The sequence below is a fragment of the Chaetura pelagica genome, unplaced genomic scaffold (assembly GCF_000747805.2).
Source record: "Chaetura pelagica isolate M959 unplaced genomic scaffold, ChaPel_1.0 scaffold696, whole genome shotgun sequence".
In the NCBI taxonomy this organism is placed as follows: domain Eukaryota; kingdom Metazoa; phylum Chordata; class Aves; order Apodiformes; family Apodidae; genus Chaetura; species Chaetura pelagica.
In genome coordinates, this window is record NW_009953639.1 from 62,281 (window position 1) to 79,309 (window position 17,029).

The 17,029-nt window shown below is 45.7% G+C and overlaps 1 protein-coding gene across 1 annotated transcript in view; it reads left to right on the plus strand.

Annotated features, from left to right (window-relative positions):
- Positions 1–15,955, plus strand: part of DDRGK1 (DDRGK domain containing 1) — a gene marked incomplete at its 5' end in the record, with an annotated part of 36,203 nt that extends 20,248 nt beyond the window's left edge. The window contains 5 exons of the mRNA XM_009999835.1: positions 5,616–5,738; positions 7,825–7,863; positions 12,946–13,002; positions 14,512–14,560; positions 15,783–15,955. Of these exons, the coding sequence (XP_009998137.1) occupies positions 5,616–5,738; positions 7,825–7,863; positions 12,946–13,002; positions 14,512–14,560; positions 15,783–15,955 (441 nt within the window). The remainder of the gene's footprint in view (positions 1–5,615; positions 5,739–7,824; positions 7,864–12,945; positions 13,003–14,511; positions 14,561–15,782) is intronic.
- Positions 15,956–17,029: the final 1,074 nt, after the last annotated feature.

Consider the following 17,029-nt stretch of genomic DNA (forward strand, 5'->3'; position numbering starts at 1 on the left):
TTTTTGAGTCTCAACAGTAGGGGAGTGGGGAGAAGTCCTAGAGACCCATCTGCTTTATGCCAAGTTATTTACAGAAAAGTCCCTTTTTGGTTCCTGCAGAACCTGCAATAACAGTACAAAAGCTGGATGTTACACCAGGACAGTTTATTTGGTCCATGAACCTCAAAGCATTTGGCAGAGAAGCCAGGGTACTTTTCCTTGACACGCCAGAGAGATGGGATGTTATCCAGAGAGACCTGGACTAGCTAGAGAAGTGGGCCCCTGTGAACCTCATTAGGTTTAACAAAGTCAAGTGCAGGCTCCTGCACCTGGGTAGGGACAATTCTCATTATCAGTGCAGGCTGAGGGATGATGGGATAGAGAGCAGCCCTGCAGAGAAGGACCTGGGAGTACTGGTGGACCAGAGGTTGGACATGAGCCAACAATGTGCACTTGCAGCCCAGAGGGCCTGTTGTATCCTGGGCTGCATCAAAATGGTCAAGGGAGGTGATTGTGCTCCTCTAGTTTGCTGTGGTGAGATTCCACCTGGAGTATTGTGTCCAGCTCTGGAACCCTCAGCACAAGAGGGACATGGAGCTGTTGGAGAGAGTCCAGAGGAGGCCACAAAGATGCTCGGGGGGCTGGAGCAGCTCTGCTCTGGAGACAGGCTGGGAGAGTTGGGGTGTTCAGCCTGGAGAAGAGAAGGCTCCAGGGAGACCTTAGAGCACCTTCCAGTGCCTGGAGGGGCTCCAGGAAAGCTGGGGAGGGGCTTGGGACAAGGGCTTATAGTGGTAGGGTGAGGGACAATGGCTTTAAACTAGAGCAGGGTAGATTCAAATCGGATGTCAGGAAGAAGTTCTTCACTGTGAGGATGGTGGATGACTGGAACAGGTTTCCTAGAGAAGCTGTGGCTGCCCCATCCCTGGAGACATTCAAGGTCAAGCTTGACAATGCTCTGAGCAACCTGATTTAGTTGAAGATGTCCCTGCTCACTGCAGGTGGGGCTGGACTAGATGATTTTTAAAGGTTCCTTTAACCCCACACATCCTGTGATTCCTTGTTCTGCTTGTTAAGGCAACAGCTGCAAGATGACTGGTTGCAAGTGGTGGTGGAAGAAAGTCCAGTGTTTGCTCTACCTTCCTCATTAACAATGAGATCTCTTCCACGTAGCAGTCAAATAAACGGCCTATAAATGATTTGTTTGTCAGCAAGTGGGTCCTTTATCTGATTTGCAGGAGAGCTGGCATAGTGCACAACCAGCAGTTTCCTCTCCAGGAAAGCTGCTTAGGCAAAGCTCTCAGAAAAGCTCCTTACTCTGTAGACCAATATCATTTAATCTCAGTGTCACCTTAAATGGGTTACTGCACTGGAAGCCAGAAATGGTGGCTCAGTATCTTCTTGCTGGACAGTACTGTGAAGGTCCTCACCCTTTGCTAAAAACACTAATGCATGATAAACCTTCAGAGGCTACAATCATGCAACCAGCCAGAACAGTGCAGTTACTCAAGCACCATCCCAGGACTCCAGAGGGATTTGTGATCCCAAAAGTCAAGGTCTGCTTCCAGCTGTAAGTCAAAAAGAGTTTTTCAAGACACTGTGGGCTTCACCTGCTAAAAGGTAGAGCTTTTGTGCAGTTGGCCTAATTAATGGTTTTGATGTCATAGAAATAAGTGGTGTGGTCCAGGTGAGAGGCAAACAGAAGGTGATGATCTGAAAGGAGCCTCGCAGCAAATCCAGGTCCTCAGTGGGCAGGTGGAACTGAGGGAGCCTGGAGAGCAGTGGAACAACTGAGACTGGGAAGAGAGGGAAGCCAGTGCTGACCAGATCCAGTATAGGGAGGGGTGAGAGTGTTGAAAAGTGTCTCCCAGACTGTTGGAGGTCCCCAGACTATGGGAGCTCTGGAAGGTCCTGGGTCTCTGCTGCATAGATGGAACATGAGACTCACAACAAGCATGCAGAGGTAGGATTGATCCAGCAGTGCTAAGGTGGACATTTTGTCAGAAAAAGAGAGCAAAGAAGGGTTTGAGTGATTAGCATTTTAATATATTTTCAATAAAGAGATGATGAGAATGGAAGAGTTTGTTCTTCACATGGAGCAGAATAAACTGATCAAAAAGAAATCTTGACACTTTAGCAAGCCCCCAGTTTGGGTAACAGGTGGGTGAGGAGAGAAGCAAACCTGCTTCAGAAAATGAAAAGGCAAGCAGCTGAAGGTGAGCATCTGCAGTTACCATATTTCCCTGCTGCTGGGATTTCCCCACCACCCCACCCATGGTGTCGGGGAAGTGGCCCAGCTTTTATCTCTCCTCAGAGCCACATGCTTTACCGCTTAACTCCACTGCAGTTAAAAGAGATCAGAATGGGGAGGGGCAAAGAAACCTGAGTAACAAAGATGTGGTGTTTTACATTTCTATTTGAGCTGAGTGCCCGCTGTGTGACTTGTGTGACAGTCCTGGGCTCTGTTTCTTTAGCAGACCCTGGGGTGCTGAGAGTGTTTCCGTGTGTGGGTTCTGCACACAGACAGGCTGGTTTTTGTGGAATGCAACCTGCCTAAAAGTGACCCTGCATCTTCCATGCAACTGCTGCATGTGAAAGAAGAGTGCCAGCTTGAGGGTGACAAAAAAACAGCAGAGAAGTGCAGAAGTGTTACCAGACAGCCTGACTTGGCAAGGGTTCCCCCTGCTCAGCTTCCACCCCTGCTGCTGGTTGCTTCTTCCAGCACAGTTTTGCAAAGTCATCTCTCCTCTTGGCTTTGAACCAGTTTGCAGTTTGGCTAAATCCATCTTTTTCTATAGATTGAATCATAGGTACAGGATGTGAGACTGTGCAGGAAGCAGCTTAGGAAGTTAGGTGAAAAAGCTTCTGGAAGTAGCATGATGGAAGAGGCTGCAACCACCAGGAAAGGTGAGGCTTTGAGGGCTGACACACTTCAGCTACTGCAGCAAGTGGCTCAGACCAGCTGGAAATGCTCTGCATCAAAATTGAGGATTTTTGGAAAACAAACTCGTGTTGGCATGTGGGGAGACTGCAAAAGAGGGGCTGGTAGCTGAGTGCTTTTCTGCAGGTGTTGGAAATTGAAACACTGATATTAACATGCTGGTATGTTTAATAAAAGTGAAGGTACTGATCTTCAAGTAGATAAGGAAGGCAGGAATGAGTTGTCTTCTTCATTTGTTGATGGACCTTCCAGAAACAGGAAAATATTTCTCAGTTATTGTTGTAATTGGGACTCTCTTCTGATAATTTATTTAAGAACCATCTTGGAATTATTTGCCAAAGCAATTTGCAATTGCAAAGCAATTTTGCCAAAGCAGAAAAAGGGGAAGAACCTTATTCTTGTCTTTACAGGCTCAAGATGTAGTTTAATGCACTACAAAGAAAAGAAAACTTGCTGTCACTTCCAAATGAAATAGAGTTCTGTTGTTCTTGGCATCTGTACCATTTGTAAGGGAAAAAAAAGAAAATTTACTGTGGGGCTTTTGCTAAAAATTATTATGGTGATGAATGACCCAGAAAATGGTCTTGTTTTGTGTCAAGAGCTTCCTCAGCTCTGTATTTTTTTCATGAGCTAGTGGTTAAAAAGATGGGTTTGACTTTGCATGTACAGTAAGATCCTTTCTGACCTGTTTGTCTCCCTCTTGTGTGTGTTCAGCATCCCTTCTCTTGGCTTTCTGGGAGTTTGGTTAAACAGAATCAAGACCAAATACACTTTCTTTTCAGTTTTTTCCTGAAGGACAACTCTCCCATCCCCATTTCTGGTATCCTTGCTGGTTTGGGCCTGAAAGGGCCTCCTTTTTAATATGGACATTTCTCAATATACTTAATTACCTGTTCGAATCTCTTCCTGCTTTAATGGAACAAGTGTTTGCTTTCCAGCCATTAAAGGAAGCAATTACCACATTAGTGTCACAGATGTAGCAGAGAAGCATTTAGAAATCAATATAATTGTTCTTCAAGAGATCAATTCCTGTGTTAATAGTAAGGGAATGCCCAGGGGCTGCCACTGAAATTTGAAGAACTCATCTTTCTAAGCTTTAACCACCTTTGCAATGCAGCAGCAACCAGAGGCCACTCAAATTGGGAACTCATTGTACCAAGAGCTGTACAAATGTAAATTTCTCTGCAGAAGAAAGTGTTTTGTAGTTACACCTGTAAAGTGTTTTGGAGAAGAGCAAAACAAATTTGGAAAGAAAAGCATGGAAAGCTGCAAGTGTATGAGCTCCCAGTAAGAACCTGTTCTTACTTAAAACATTTTTAAGTCATGTATGACATCCCAGAACTTGTAATCAGTTTTGCTGTTTGAATGTGTGAGTGTTCTATATTGCCTGGAATGTCACAGAGTCATGGAATGGTTTGGGTTGGAAGGGACCTGAAAGATCATCTAGATCCAACCCCCTGCATGGGCAGGGACACCTCCCACCAGCCCAGGTTGCTCCAAGCCCCATCCAACCTGCCCTTCAACACTGCCAGGGATGGGGCAGCCACAGCTTCTCTGGGCAACCTGGGCCAGGGTCTCACCTCCCTCACAGCAAAGAATTTCTTCCTCATGTCTAATCTAAATCCTCCCTTCTCCAGTTCTAATCCATTCCCCCTCATCCCATCCCTTCTTGCCCTCATCCCAAGTCCCTCCCCAGCTTTCCTGGAGCCCCTTCAGGTACTGGAAGGTGCTCTAAGGTCTCCCTGGAGCCTTCTCTTCTCCAGGCTGAACACCCCAACTCTCCCAGCCTGTCTCCAGAGCAGAGCTGCTCCAGCCCTCTGAGCATCATCGTGGCCTCCTCTGGACTCGCTCCAAGAGCTCCAAGTCCTTGTTACATAGGGGTTTCCAGAGCTGGACACAGTGCTCCAAGTGAGGTCTCACAAGAGCTGAGTAAAAGAGGAGCATCACCCTTTGTGTCACCATTTTAGTGTTCCCAGGCTTGGAGCTTTCTGAGTTGGCATTATTTTGTTACATGTTTTTAGGACTTTCATAGTAGGTAACTGAAAGTATTTACATTGCAAATAACTGAAAGCAGAGACTGTAGGTTTTGGCTCACAACCAAGCTTATAAAAAAAGACATTTTTAATACAATCATATTTTGTCTCCTATGCCTAAAATACTTGATACAGTTCTTTACATTCCAACAGACATAGTTGGCTTGTGTGTCATAAGAGGTTTTGCCTCAAACTGTTTTACACACAGATGTAGCTCCACTGTTCTTTGTGATGACACCAAACGTACACCCATGCATGTCAGAGCAGAATTGGGGTCATTTATCTCAAATATGGATGTGGCACCAAAGTACAGGGTAGGGCAGGGACTTCCTGCCATGGGATCTGCAGAGGAAACATAATCATGCAAATGAAGGAAGCAGGTTGCTATATAAGAGTGGTTTTCCCCTCTGTGTCAGATCTCTTAAGAACCAGCTTAGGTGTATTGTGTGTGAGCTTCCAGTACCATGTGAGGTTGTTACTACTTTTAGGGTGGCTTCTAAAATGAATGGTGCCATCAAGGGAGAACTTAAACTCATTTTTTAAGCTTTTTGTCTGCTGTCTGTCCCAGTAAAACCAGCCTGCAGATAGAGAAGATGATGCTTTGCTTAAAACTAAACCTGATCTGGGGAGGAGCAAACTGACCACTTGTCATCTTTTCTGTTCAGGAGGAGGAAAAAAGGAAAGCAAAGGAAGAAGAGGAGAAGAGAGAATATGAAGAGTACCTGAAGCTGAAGGAGAGTTTCGTAGTTGAAGAGGAAGGGGTTGAAGAATCAATGACAGAGGAAGAGGTATGTATGTTAGGCTCTTACTGCAGTTTCCTTTGTCTTTGTCAGACTCATTGCCATTACTGCAAATTGTCTCATGTAAAATGAACTTGAAAGGAAGAGTCAGCCAAGTGTTTTTTCTTGTAAGAGCTAAATTATGTATGTGGCACATGATAACCTGGAATATTTCCTGGGGAATGCTACAGTCCCTCATTCCAGACTCCTACAAGGCAGAGTACTAAGGCAAATGCATATCAAATGGGTTCTCTCCTCCCTTAATGTAAAGACTGAAATAAAACTCATCCTGGAAGTCAGATTGTCTTTCACTGTCACCACTCTACCCATACCCAGTGGGCCAGATGAAAGCCAGGCTAAACACAGAGTTTGGTGATGCCCACCTATCTTGGGAGGGATTGCTTGGCTTTGGTTTAATTTTCTACACCCAACAGAGCTTCTGTGAAATCAAATTAAAAACCAAGCTCCTGGCTTAGATGGCACCTGTTGAGAGAATTCACAGGACACAGCCTTGTGTGTTGGATGCTGGAAAAAGCTGTGCATTCAGTGTTGCAAAGGGTTGCTCTGGTTGAGGGTGTTTCAAAGCTCTGCCTGAGGTTCCAGCCTGTTCCTCCCCTGGCTGCCTGCAGCCCTGCTGCTGGGGATGGGGCTTGAAAGGTGATGCTTGACATAATATCACAGGAGCTTGAAAAGTTCCACAGCATTCTTATCCTGCCTGCTGAAAACCTGTCAGACTAATTGCTATCAAATGCTGAAGTTGCTCTGGGGTTGTAGCTGCCACTTTTGAGCCATCCAGTGCATTTCATGGTGAGTGGTTTTTTCTGGTCCATGTGTGTATTTGCTCCTCTGCTGATGGGACCCTGTTCCATCAGATGGATTTGCTGTTAGTGTGAGAGTGGCTTTGAGCTGAGGAGCTTGCAGAGAGTCAAAGCTGCTTGACATTAAGTCACAAGTTCTCACTATGGACCCTTCTCATTTCAAGAAATTCCTCCCTCTTGCTGGGATTAACACCAAGAGAGATTTTGTCTCGTGGTGGTGAATTTCCTAAGATGCAGAGAACACAGTGCAAGGCATTCTTGCTCTTGAAAGTTCATTCAAAAATGTGTGCCTGTCCTGTTAGAAGACCAGATTACACCTAAATGTTAAATTGATACCTTTAAAGCTGGGATGTGGTTATTGGCTGTGCTCCTGCAGCTGCCTCTCAAGGAGAAATTAGAGCTTGGTGGGCAGTTGGTGATGCCTGGATCTCAACGTGAGGTGTTTTTTATAAGAGTGGGGAAATAGAAGTTTAATAGTAGGTGATTTGAAAGTCATCTTCAGGAACAACCAGAGGCAGGTGATTATTTGGAGACACCAGCCTTGGAGAAAGGGGAAGCTGCCCTTCTGCCCCGTGGTGGATAAAGTACTGGAGCATTTCAGGATCCTGTTACAAGGGCTGACTCTGCCTGGTGTTGTTGAGTCTAGCGTGCTGGAACTCATGCTGAAAATTAAAAGTCCTGAGTCCAGAGCTAAGCAGTTAATTAAGGCTGATTGATTTCCAGGGTTGCAGAGTAACTTGATCTCCTGCTAACTGAACTGCACGCGTTTGCGTTGCCTTTGGAAATCGAGCTGCTTGCATTCAAATGCTGGGTTTCAGGTGCAAAGCTTTGCAAACAGCTTCAGCTTCCACATGTGTTGTGCAGCTGAGGGGGCCTGACCATCTGCATGTGCTGCCTCCTGAATCACCCTGTGCTTCACCTCTGTGCAGAAGGTCCTCAGTGTGTGTCTGTAACGTGATACCTGATGCACAAACTCACCCGGGAGTGGTTATTTCAGGGTATGAACGAAGTGAAGAGAAAAAGGTGTAAAGATATCCTTTCAGAAAACACATTGTAACTGAGCCATATTCTGGCTTAAAAAAATACTTCTCAGAACTTCCTAGTTAGTATTAAATCTAGATATTTTTTTTCCAGTCCAAAATCTCCCTCAGTCTGTATGTTTAAAACTTGGCAAATGTGCAAGCCAAACACTTCTGTAGTGTTTGTACTCAGCAAGTTTGCAACGCGTTTCATCTTCATGGGTATAAAGTAACATTTGTTTTCCTTGCTGTACCCAGTCCCGCAGCTTTCTCATGGAATTTCTTGACTACGTGAAGGTAAGCTCCCATTGTTCTTTCTCCTCCTTCCATGCTTGTGTAAAATACCTTTATCAAAGAGCTGAGTTGCAGAAAGAAGGAAAATCTTTTGCTTCCTTGCTGAAATTGCTTGGAATCACTGCTGGATCTTGGCTTTCTGGGGCAGGGTTGTAGCTCTGACCCTCTCGGGGCCTCATAAACTCTTCGCCTGGTGGCTCAGCCTCGACTTTCTGACCCGCAGTGTTTGCTATTGATTGGGATTTGGGACGTTCAGGCTTTTTGTTTGTGAACATCAGCTAGTGATTTAGAAAACAATCTCTGCAGCTGGGCTCGGCATGAATGAGAATGGCTGGAGCAGCCTGGGTCCTGCCCTGCAGGATGTGCTGGTGTCTGAAAGGGGTTTTAGAGGTCCAGCTTTTCATGCAGTTTCTTTTCTTGCTTTTATCCCTGCAATTTGCAATGTTGTCTTAGTGTTTGGGAGGGATCTTGAAAGAGAAGGGTGTGTTAGACTCCCTTTCATGAGATTGTATGGTTGGTAATTCAAAACCTGTGGTGTGTTCATGAGGATTTCCACTTGTGATCTGTAAGGACAAATGCTTCTTTCTCCACTGTCAATCAAAGGTCAGATGCATCTTTCTTCTCTTACTTTCACAATGTTATGCAAATCTTTTGTCCTAATGAATCCCTTTCCACATTTACTGGGAGCTGAGCTCTTACCTGAGTATGAAAGGCTTTATTAGCAGGCAAATCGTTCGTGTACTTAGGACCTCCTGATGGTTTTGTTAACCCAGAACCTGGCACTCTGGGCCAGTCTTACACGTTCCTTACCCAGAGTTACAAACAGATTTGTCTCCTGGGTGACTCTCCTCAAGGAGATAATTGGAAGGGACCTCTGGAGATCATCGAGTCCAACCCCCCTGCCAGAGCAGGACCAAAATCTAGGGCAGATCACTCAGAAAGGCATCCAGACGGGTCTTGAAAGTCTCCAGAGAAGGAGACTCCACAGCCTCTCTGGGCAGCCTGTCCCAGTGCTCTGGAACCCTCACAGGAAAGAAGTTTTTCCTCGTGTTGAAGTGGAACTTCCTGTGCTTTTGTGGTGCAGTGTCCCATTGCCACCAGGCCACAGGGAGAGAGGCTGCCAGGTTTGCATCTGTCAGGTGCTCTCTGATCAACGTGATCTCTGGGGAACTGATCTGTAAATGTTTCAGTCACGAGCTCTCTGAATTAGGACCTCCCTTCATTCTGCAGCCCACATGAAAACAGCCTTGTTCACCCCAAGTCCCCAGCATAAGCCAGTCAGCTCTGATGAGAAGCACCACCAAAAGCAGGTGAGACAGCTGAGAATAAATTGGAAAAGCTATGGGTGCCATGTATAAAGGAACTGAATGAAACCATGGATGGATGATGGACCATCAGATGGCACATTCCATTTTGCAGCCATTTCAATACTCTGCTCTCCACAGAAGCCAGTGAAGTTTCCTTGAAAGGGAGGGAAACTTTGAAATGGCCACATCTGTGAAGACCACCCTCCACTTCAATTACTGCCTGTGGGAATGGACTGCATGCTACAAATCCCAGTGTGATCCCAGTTCACCCATCCCCACCTAAGATCCAGCCAAGCTGTCAGTGAAGGAAATTGTGCAGTTCTTTAACCTAGCACAGCTTGTTTATCAATAGCAGCAGAGAGAACAACAGGATATTCCAATGTCCCTTGGGACCTTCCACTACAAGAGGGCAGGTGTCCAAGGGGTAGCGTGGCAGGCTCTGGTTCTGCACGTTGCCCTGGTGGTTGTGGTGGGTGGAACAGATTAGTCACAAGTTCTCAGTTCAGTGTTTGAGCACATTTGTCTAGTTTTATATTAGTCACCTCTACCTGACGTCAGAGAAATTGAGCACAGGCTGCAAACCTAATCCAGAAGCACGTTCAACACCTGATTTCCCATGAGTTGCAGAACTGGGGCATTGCTTTATTTTGCAAGTTTTGGGGTTAGGGTGTTTGGGTTTTTTTTCATCTTGAATGTATGTTTAATATATAATGTATAGCTCTCATCTTCTGCTGTGTTCATGGAAACCATGGACTTGGATCACGAGGCAGTGCTGAGCTGCTTGGAGCTGTCTGAAAAGCTTTGAATAAATTAAAAGAACAATTGGCCTTTTAAAAACATAAAATGTAATTCAGCTCTTCTGTTTGATAACTTATTTTACTGGTATAACTGGCTGGAGGTAGCTCACCCCATGCTTTGTTCCTAAGGGTGTTTGAAATGAAATGCAGGCTCTTTTCTCCAGCTCTGCCTTGTGGGATTAAGTGTTGAAGGGTAGGTTGGATGGGGCTTGGAGCAACCTGGGCTGGTGGGAGGTGTCCCTGCCCATGCAGGGGGGTTGGATCCTGATGATCTTGAAAGTCCCTTCCAACCCAAACCAGTCCGTGATACGATTCTGTGATGATTGTTTTAAACAGGATTTAAAAGGCACCAAGAGGGTTGATGCCCCCCCACTTCTGATTTTCTGAAAGCTGAGCATCTCCCTTCTTTTGGGGCTTCCCCTGCAGCCCCCCAACCTGCTGCAGTGCCACCACCTCACAGCTCTGCTGCAGTCACTGTCCTGTGTGTTTGCCTCTCACAGTGGCCAGTCCACCAGGTGTAGACTTAGAACCATTCAGGTTGGAAAAGACTTGACTGCTCTACTCTCAGAGGAGAAGAATAACCAGTTCTTAATGGGACCCTGATTGTTTTACTCAGCAGGGCATGACATGCCTTCCAAAGCAGCCTTCTGAGCACTTCAGAAAGTTAATAATGAAGTAGGCAGAGGTTAAAGAGGGGCTGAGCAGCTCCTGTGCTGTGGTGGAGCAACCTGGGCTGGTGGGAGGTGTCCCTGCCCATGCAGGGGGGTTGGATCCTGATGATCTTGAAAGTCCCTTCCAACCCAAACCAGTCCGTGATACGATTCTGTGATGATTGTTTTAAACAGGATTTAAAAGGCACCAAGAGGGTTGATGCCCCCCCACTTCTGATTTTCTGAAAGCTGAGCATCTCCCTTCTTTTGGGGCTTCCCCTGCAGCCCCCCAACCTGCTGCAGTGCCACCACCTCACAGCTCTGCTGCAGTCACTGTCCTGTGTGTTTGCCTCTCACAGTGGCCAGTCCACCAGGTGTAGACTTAGAACCATTCAGGTTGGAAAAGACTTGACTGCTCTACTCTCAGAGGAGAAGAATAACCAGTTCTTAATGGGACCCTGATTGTTTTACTCAGCAGGGCATGACATGCCTTCCAAAGCAGCCTTCTGAGCACTTCAGAAAGTTAATAATGAAGTAGGCAGAGGTTAAAGAGGGGCTGAGCAGCTCCTGTGCTGTGGAGCACTGGCTCTCTTGGCCCTGGGAAACAGGAGCCCATCAAACTGTTCTCACTCAGCTTGCCATTATATCACTTAATACATCTGAATTGCAGCCAGTGAATTGCAACAGCAAACTCCATCTTCACTGCATTTTAAAGAGGTAGTGAAGGACTTGGAGGCTTTACCCCTTCCTGTTTTTTCTTGAACAAAAATGATTCTTAGAAGATAAGGAGAAAAAGAAAATCCTACTCATCTTAATCCTGGGAGCTTTTGCTCTGCTTCATCCCTTGCTGAGGCCAGCAATAGGATCACACCTAAAATCAAATTAATCCACTCAAGAGTTGATGTGTATATGTTGCTCTGTGAAAATGTAGCCTGTCTCTGAAATGTGAAGCATGTGATGAAGTGAGTTGTTGGCTCGGGACCTCACAATGTCATTCTATTTCAGAGTGTGTGGGGAGCGCATCCTAATCCCACCCCTCCCTCTGGCCTCTTATTCACAGCAGGATCTATCTTGGAAAGCTCCCAGTAAACTTGGTCTTTGGGGGTGAATATCTTTCAGTCAAGGTTTAAATCCTGTTTTTCTTGTTTATGTGGCTTTGCACACACACACACACCACCCACCCACCCCCCCCCATTCATTTAGGAGAAGATGTGACGAATCTTGGCAGTTCCCAGCTCTGAGAACTGAATTCCATGGACTGGTTCCAATTCCATGTGTTCAGTCCATGGTATTCAGTTCTCTAGCTTGGCTGCATCAAACTTCACAACTACTAAGTCTGTGTGTGGCTTTTAAAATTTTTGTCTGATTTGATTAATGAAAAAGATTCATCCATTTCAGCCTTCTCTGTTCCTTCAGTGTCCTTCCAGTGTGCTCTCAAGATCAGAAACAAATGAATTTGAAGTACAGATAAGGGCAGGGTAGCTCCTGTGAGCTACATCTCTGTAGTCCAGAGTGTTACCTGAACATTTTTCAAATGTTTTCTGTTTTCCAAATCCCTTAGAAGCAGTGCATCCCTTTACTGCACCTAAACAGATGAGTCTCTAAAACTTTTGCAGATGAGAAAACAGGAACCAAGTAGCTCCAGATGAGTGGACCAGTTGTTTTCTCTGTAATTCTCTGGAGCTACAAAGCAGAAAACCAGATGTGAGCAATGGTGACTGTGTGCTGACTGAGAAAGGCTGCAGTAAGAATCTCTTTCAAGAGCAAAATAAACATGTGCGGTTCTTGCTTCAGCTTTTGCTCTCAGAGATCATCAGGCTGCCAGTGCAGGAGTGCACTCCCAGTACACTGACAATTTTAATAAGGTGTTTGCTTGCTTAGGAAAGTGATTATTAAAACAGACTAAAGCACTTAATGCTTCCAGTCTTGTCTGGATTTGTATGTATGGATATATACATCAGTGATCATTTAAAAATGTACTTTGAAACAGCTCTCAAACAAAAAGGGAGCTTTGCTGGAAATTAAAGGTAGCAATTGAGAAACTCAGGTGGCAGGGAGAACAGACCCATGACTGTTCAGGACAAACACTGGCAAATTTGTTTGAACCTTCACTTAAGTGGGTCAGAACATCTGGTTTTCCACAGAGCAGAGTGGCTTAAGTAACTTAAATTGGAGGTTTTTGTATAAATATTAGTGCTTAGGAGGAGGTGTTAGTTAGAAGGGCAGGTTCTACTTGATCTATTAAATGCAAATTTTTGAATTTGAATGAAAAAGAAATATGCTCACCCTCTCAGTTCATCAGCTGCATTTAACTCTTGCTTGTTTCCACAGAAAACAAAGGTAATCCAGCTGGAGGACTTGGCTTCACACTTGGGTTTAAGGACACAGGTAAGTGCCATCTTCTGAGGTGCAAGTGCAAACAATGAGTTTAAAAGGACAGGAGAGAAAGTGGGTGAATGAGGGTAACACCTATGCCTCAGCAGTACTGAAAGTGCTTGGATTTTGGTGAAGTTCAGCAAAACCAGCCCTAAAAACCTGTCCATTCATCAAAGTACCACGCAGGCAGTGAAGGATTGTTGGCTGACAAGATAGTTCCAGGGAAAAGTGCTCAGTCTGCCTCTTGGCAAATGGATCCTACAGTGTTTGCCAACCTAGTAAAAGAGCAATTCAGGGTAGCTGGGGAGCAAAAGCAGAGCTAGAAGCAGCTTCAGAGACTACCTGCAATACTGGGCAATGTTATGTTTGCAGGCAGTCAAGAGCTGAGGTGTTTTGCTCCTATTGCTTGAGTGTTCTTAGAACCTTTAAGAACTGTAAAATAGATTATTTCACTGGGAAGGGACCTACAATAGTCCAACTGCTTGACCACTTCAGGGCTGAGCAAAATGTCTCTGAAACACTGACAGCCTTGGGGTATTGAGCACCTCTCTGGGAAGCCTTTCCCAGTGTTTGATCACTCTCATTTGTATCTTCTGGTGCATTATCCAGAATATTGTCCCTCTGAGCACCACATAAGCCTGTGAAAGTGAGCTCATGGTGGGATACCTGTACTTTATCTTCCCCTCTGTCCTCTTGCTGTTCTCTAAACTTTTTGTTTTGTTTTGGCTCTGAATAATAATCGTGGCTTGGTGTATTTTCATTGGAGGACAGTTGACATGTATTTCCAAGTGACCAGTGTTTTCTGTTGTTCTGTACCTCATCTGATCTTGGGGTCCCCCCTTCACAGCAGCTGACACTGCTGCAAGTCTGGGCTGCTGTGTGCCTGCATCTCTCCTAAGGCAGGACTTCACTTAAGCATGGAGTGAACCAGCTAAGGGAATTTCTCTGGTGGAAATCTGAATTTCCTTCTGCAGTCACATATAGGGAGAGAGGCAGAACTGTGGAAAACAGAGCTTGGAGATTAGCTTAAGGTAGAGTGGAGTTGCATGTTTGGAGGAGCTATGGAGTTAGCCTAGCAATAAATTCAACAAGATGTATTGGTAAAATAAGTTTCCCTTAAAGGGAGCAGGAAAAAAATTATAAAAAGCTTTGGAATGTATTGAGTGTGGCCAGGTCCTTAGAGAAATACCTCAGTGCACTCCATGGGACTTGTGTGTTGCATGGGCACTCTCCATCCCTGGCAGGATGTATATGAGCACCCCTCTTCCATAAAACTGGCAATTAAAGTCTTTTGTTTTTGGAGTAGGGAAGTCATTTGAAGACTCCAAAGTGTAGAAGTTCCCTTCATCCTTCTAAGACCAAAGGGCTTCCTGCAGTGTAGAAACCCTGATGTGTGTCCTTCACTGAAAGGCTTTCACACTGAGGAACTCTGAGCCTCCCTTTGTAGAACATCTGAACATGTGAAGTGTTTCTTTGCCTTCCTCTTGATCAGTTTGTTCCTCCTTTTTCCCTTCTGCACAGGATGCAATTAACAGGATCCAGGACCTGATGGCAGATGGCACTCTGACAGGTGACAGCCAAATCACAGAGGGGACTTGGTTTTAGCTGGAGAATAGGTGGTGCAGAAAATGCCTTCACTGTGCTAGAGAGAGGCTTCCAGTGTCATTTCCCATTTAAACTGTAGAAGATCCCAGTAGGACCTGATAAATAAGAGATTTTTACTATTTTGACTACTTCAGCTGCTGTGAAGCTGCTGTTCAAAGCACTATGGGTTGTGTCCAGGAACCAGCACAAGGTTCTGCAGGTGGGCTGAGCAGGCAGCTGCCTGTGATGTCTTCTGAAATCTGAATTAGAAAGCATCACTGGGATGTTTTGGGACAGTTTAGGAGCCTGTTGTAAAGGTGTTTGTGACTACAGCCCCGGGATGCTGTGGGAGAAGCAAACATCCCAGAGCACTCCAGTAGATGAAGTGCTTGTTCCAGGCCATCAAACCACACAATCCAAGTTGGAATGTAAGCAGAGACTGAGCATGGGGGTCGCTCCCTGGCTGGGCAGGTGTATTAAAGTTTGGTTTCTTGCTGGGCAGCTCTTTCTTGCTCAGGGGGAAGAGAAGGGGGAAGGTGCCAGTGCAAACATTTCCTGACCTCAAACTGTGGTTGTGGCTGGGAAACAGCCCTTGTGGTGGGGGGTGTGTGGGTGCTTGTTGGAGTGAGCTGAAGTGTCTGAAGCAAAGAGGAGGGGTACCTCCTGCCCTGGCTGTGTCCATGGCCTTGCAGGGTAGTCCAGGGAGGCTCCCTGCCTCGCGTTTGGTCCTGAAATGTGTTAAAAAACAGAGATTATTCTCACTCTTGCTGAAGCAATTGAAAAATGGAAATTGAGCTTCCATTCCCTTCTAGAGGGTAAATTAGGGTGGCTGAGCTGGGCCCCCCAGGGGCTCTGGGTCACCTCCAGAGCCCTCCTGCTGCTCTGCCTTTCCCCACCTGGCCCCAGCAGAGCAGCCCCCAAACTTGATACTCAGCCTGGCTGCTGCGATGAAGAGCTTGTCGCTTCCCTGAACTCAATTAGTCTCACCAAGGCCACTGGGCTGTTGTCATAGCTGCTCAGAGACCTGACAGCAGAGAGGAGATAAAAGCCTGGCTGCCAGCAGGTTGTTCTGCCTGCCCTAGATCTGAGGTGCAGCCTCAGCAGCTGGAACATCCCCTTCCAAAAAGAAGCCACTGATGTCAGTCGGGAGGCGAGAGCAGCCCCGGCACTGACTTCCAGGCCCTTTCTTTTCCCCCAAATCCCCACAGGTGTGATTGATGACAGAGGCAAGTTCATCTACATCACTCCAGAGGAGATGGCTGCCGTGGCTCAGTACATCAAGCAGAGAGGCCGGGTGTCCATTGCAGAGCTGGCCCAGGCCAGCAACTCCCTCATCAACCTCCAGCCCGACAGCTGGGCAGTCGCTCCGCCCATGGCCTGAGTTGAACCTGTTCTTGAACCAGCCACATCTTTCAAAACAAACAGGAACCCCTCGAATCCCTTCACCCTGCTGGAAGAGAAGAGGCTGGTTTGTAAGCTGCAAGACTTGATCAAAAGGTTCTGTTGCCATTTTCTTTCAGCTGGATAAAAAACCGGGTCATTTGTACAACCCAGGCTCGCCAAGAGCTTTGGGACAGAAACACCCTGATGTACCTGTACCCCCTGAATAGCAGTCATTTTTACACTGTTGCTTTATCTTGGCAGCCAGTCTCTACCCAAATTTCTTTATTGTTTCCAGGTCCTGATGTCTGTATCCAATATGCTTTGATTGCATTCTCCAGGCTTGCTCTGTGCTTGCAGAGCTGGGGTAACGTCGTGGCAATGGCACATACAGCCCAGAATAATAGGGTGGGTGGCAATAAGAATAAGAATAAGAATAAGAATAAGAATAAGAATAAGAATAAGAATAAGAATAAGAATAAGAATAATGCTGGGATTTTTGCCTTCTGTATCAACATTGCAAGGCCAGAGTAAAAAGAAAGCCCTGCCAGCGTGTTGCTGTTCACATAAGCTCTAGAGATGTGAGAACTTCCAGAGGTTATTTCAGGAAACTTTTGCTGTATAAATGTTTTCCTTGGTTTCTAGAATATAAAAGGCTTGCTCACAGCCAAGCTGCATTCTTGTTTTTTCTGTGGCCAAGAGACAGAAGCACCTCTAGGGAAAGGCCTCATGAGTTGTGCAGGTCAGTTCTGCTGATGCCACGCTCTGGTGATTCATCCTTTGAAGGAAGAGCCAGCTCAGTGTCTCTGAAGGCCTCACACACCCCATGGCCTTTGTGTTTTGGATGGTTTTTAAAAATAAAAAACAAATTAAAAAACAAACCAGGCACTATGAGTCATGCAATTAATGTTGCAAGTGATTATTAATATATTAATTAGCAGAGTCAAGTGTATTTCCTGCATAAGGATATATTTTATTTTAATAGCCTGATTGATGCTTTTTGATGTTTTTTGATGTTGAATTGATGTTAATTCTCCTTTCTGAAATCAACAGACTCTGTGTGAGTATAAAATAA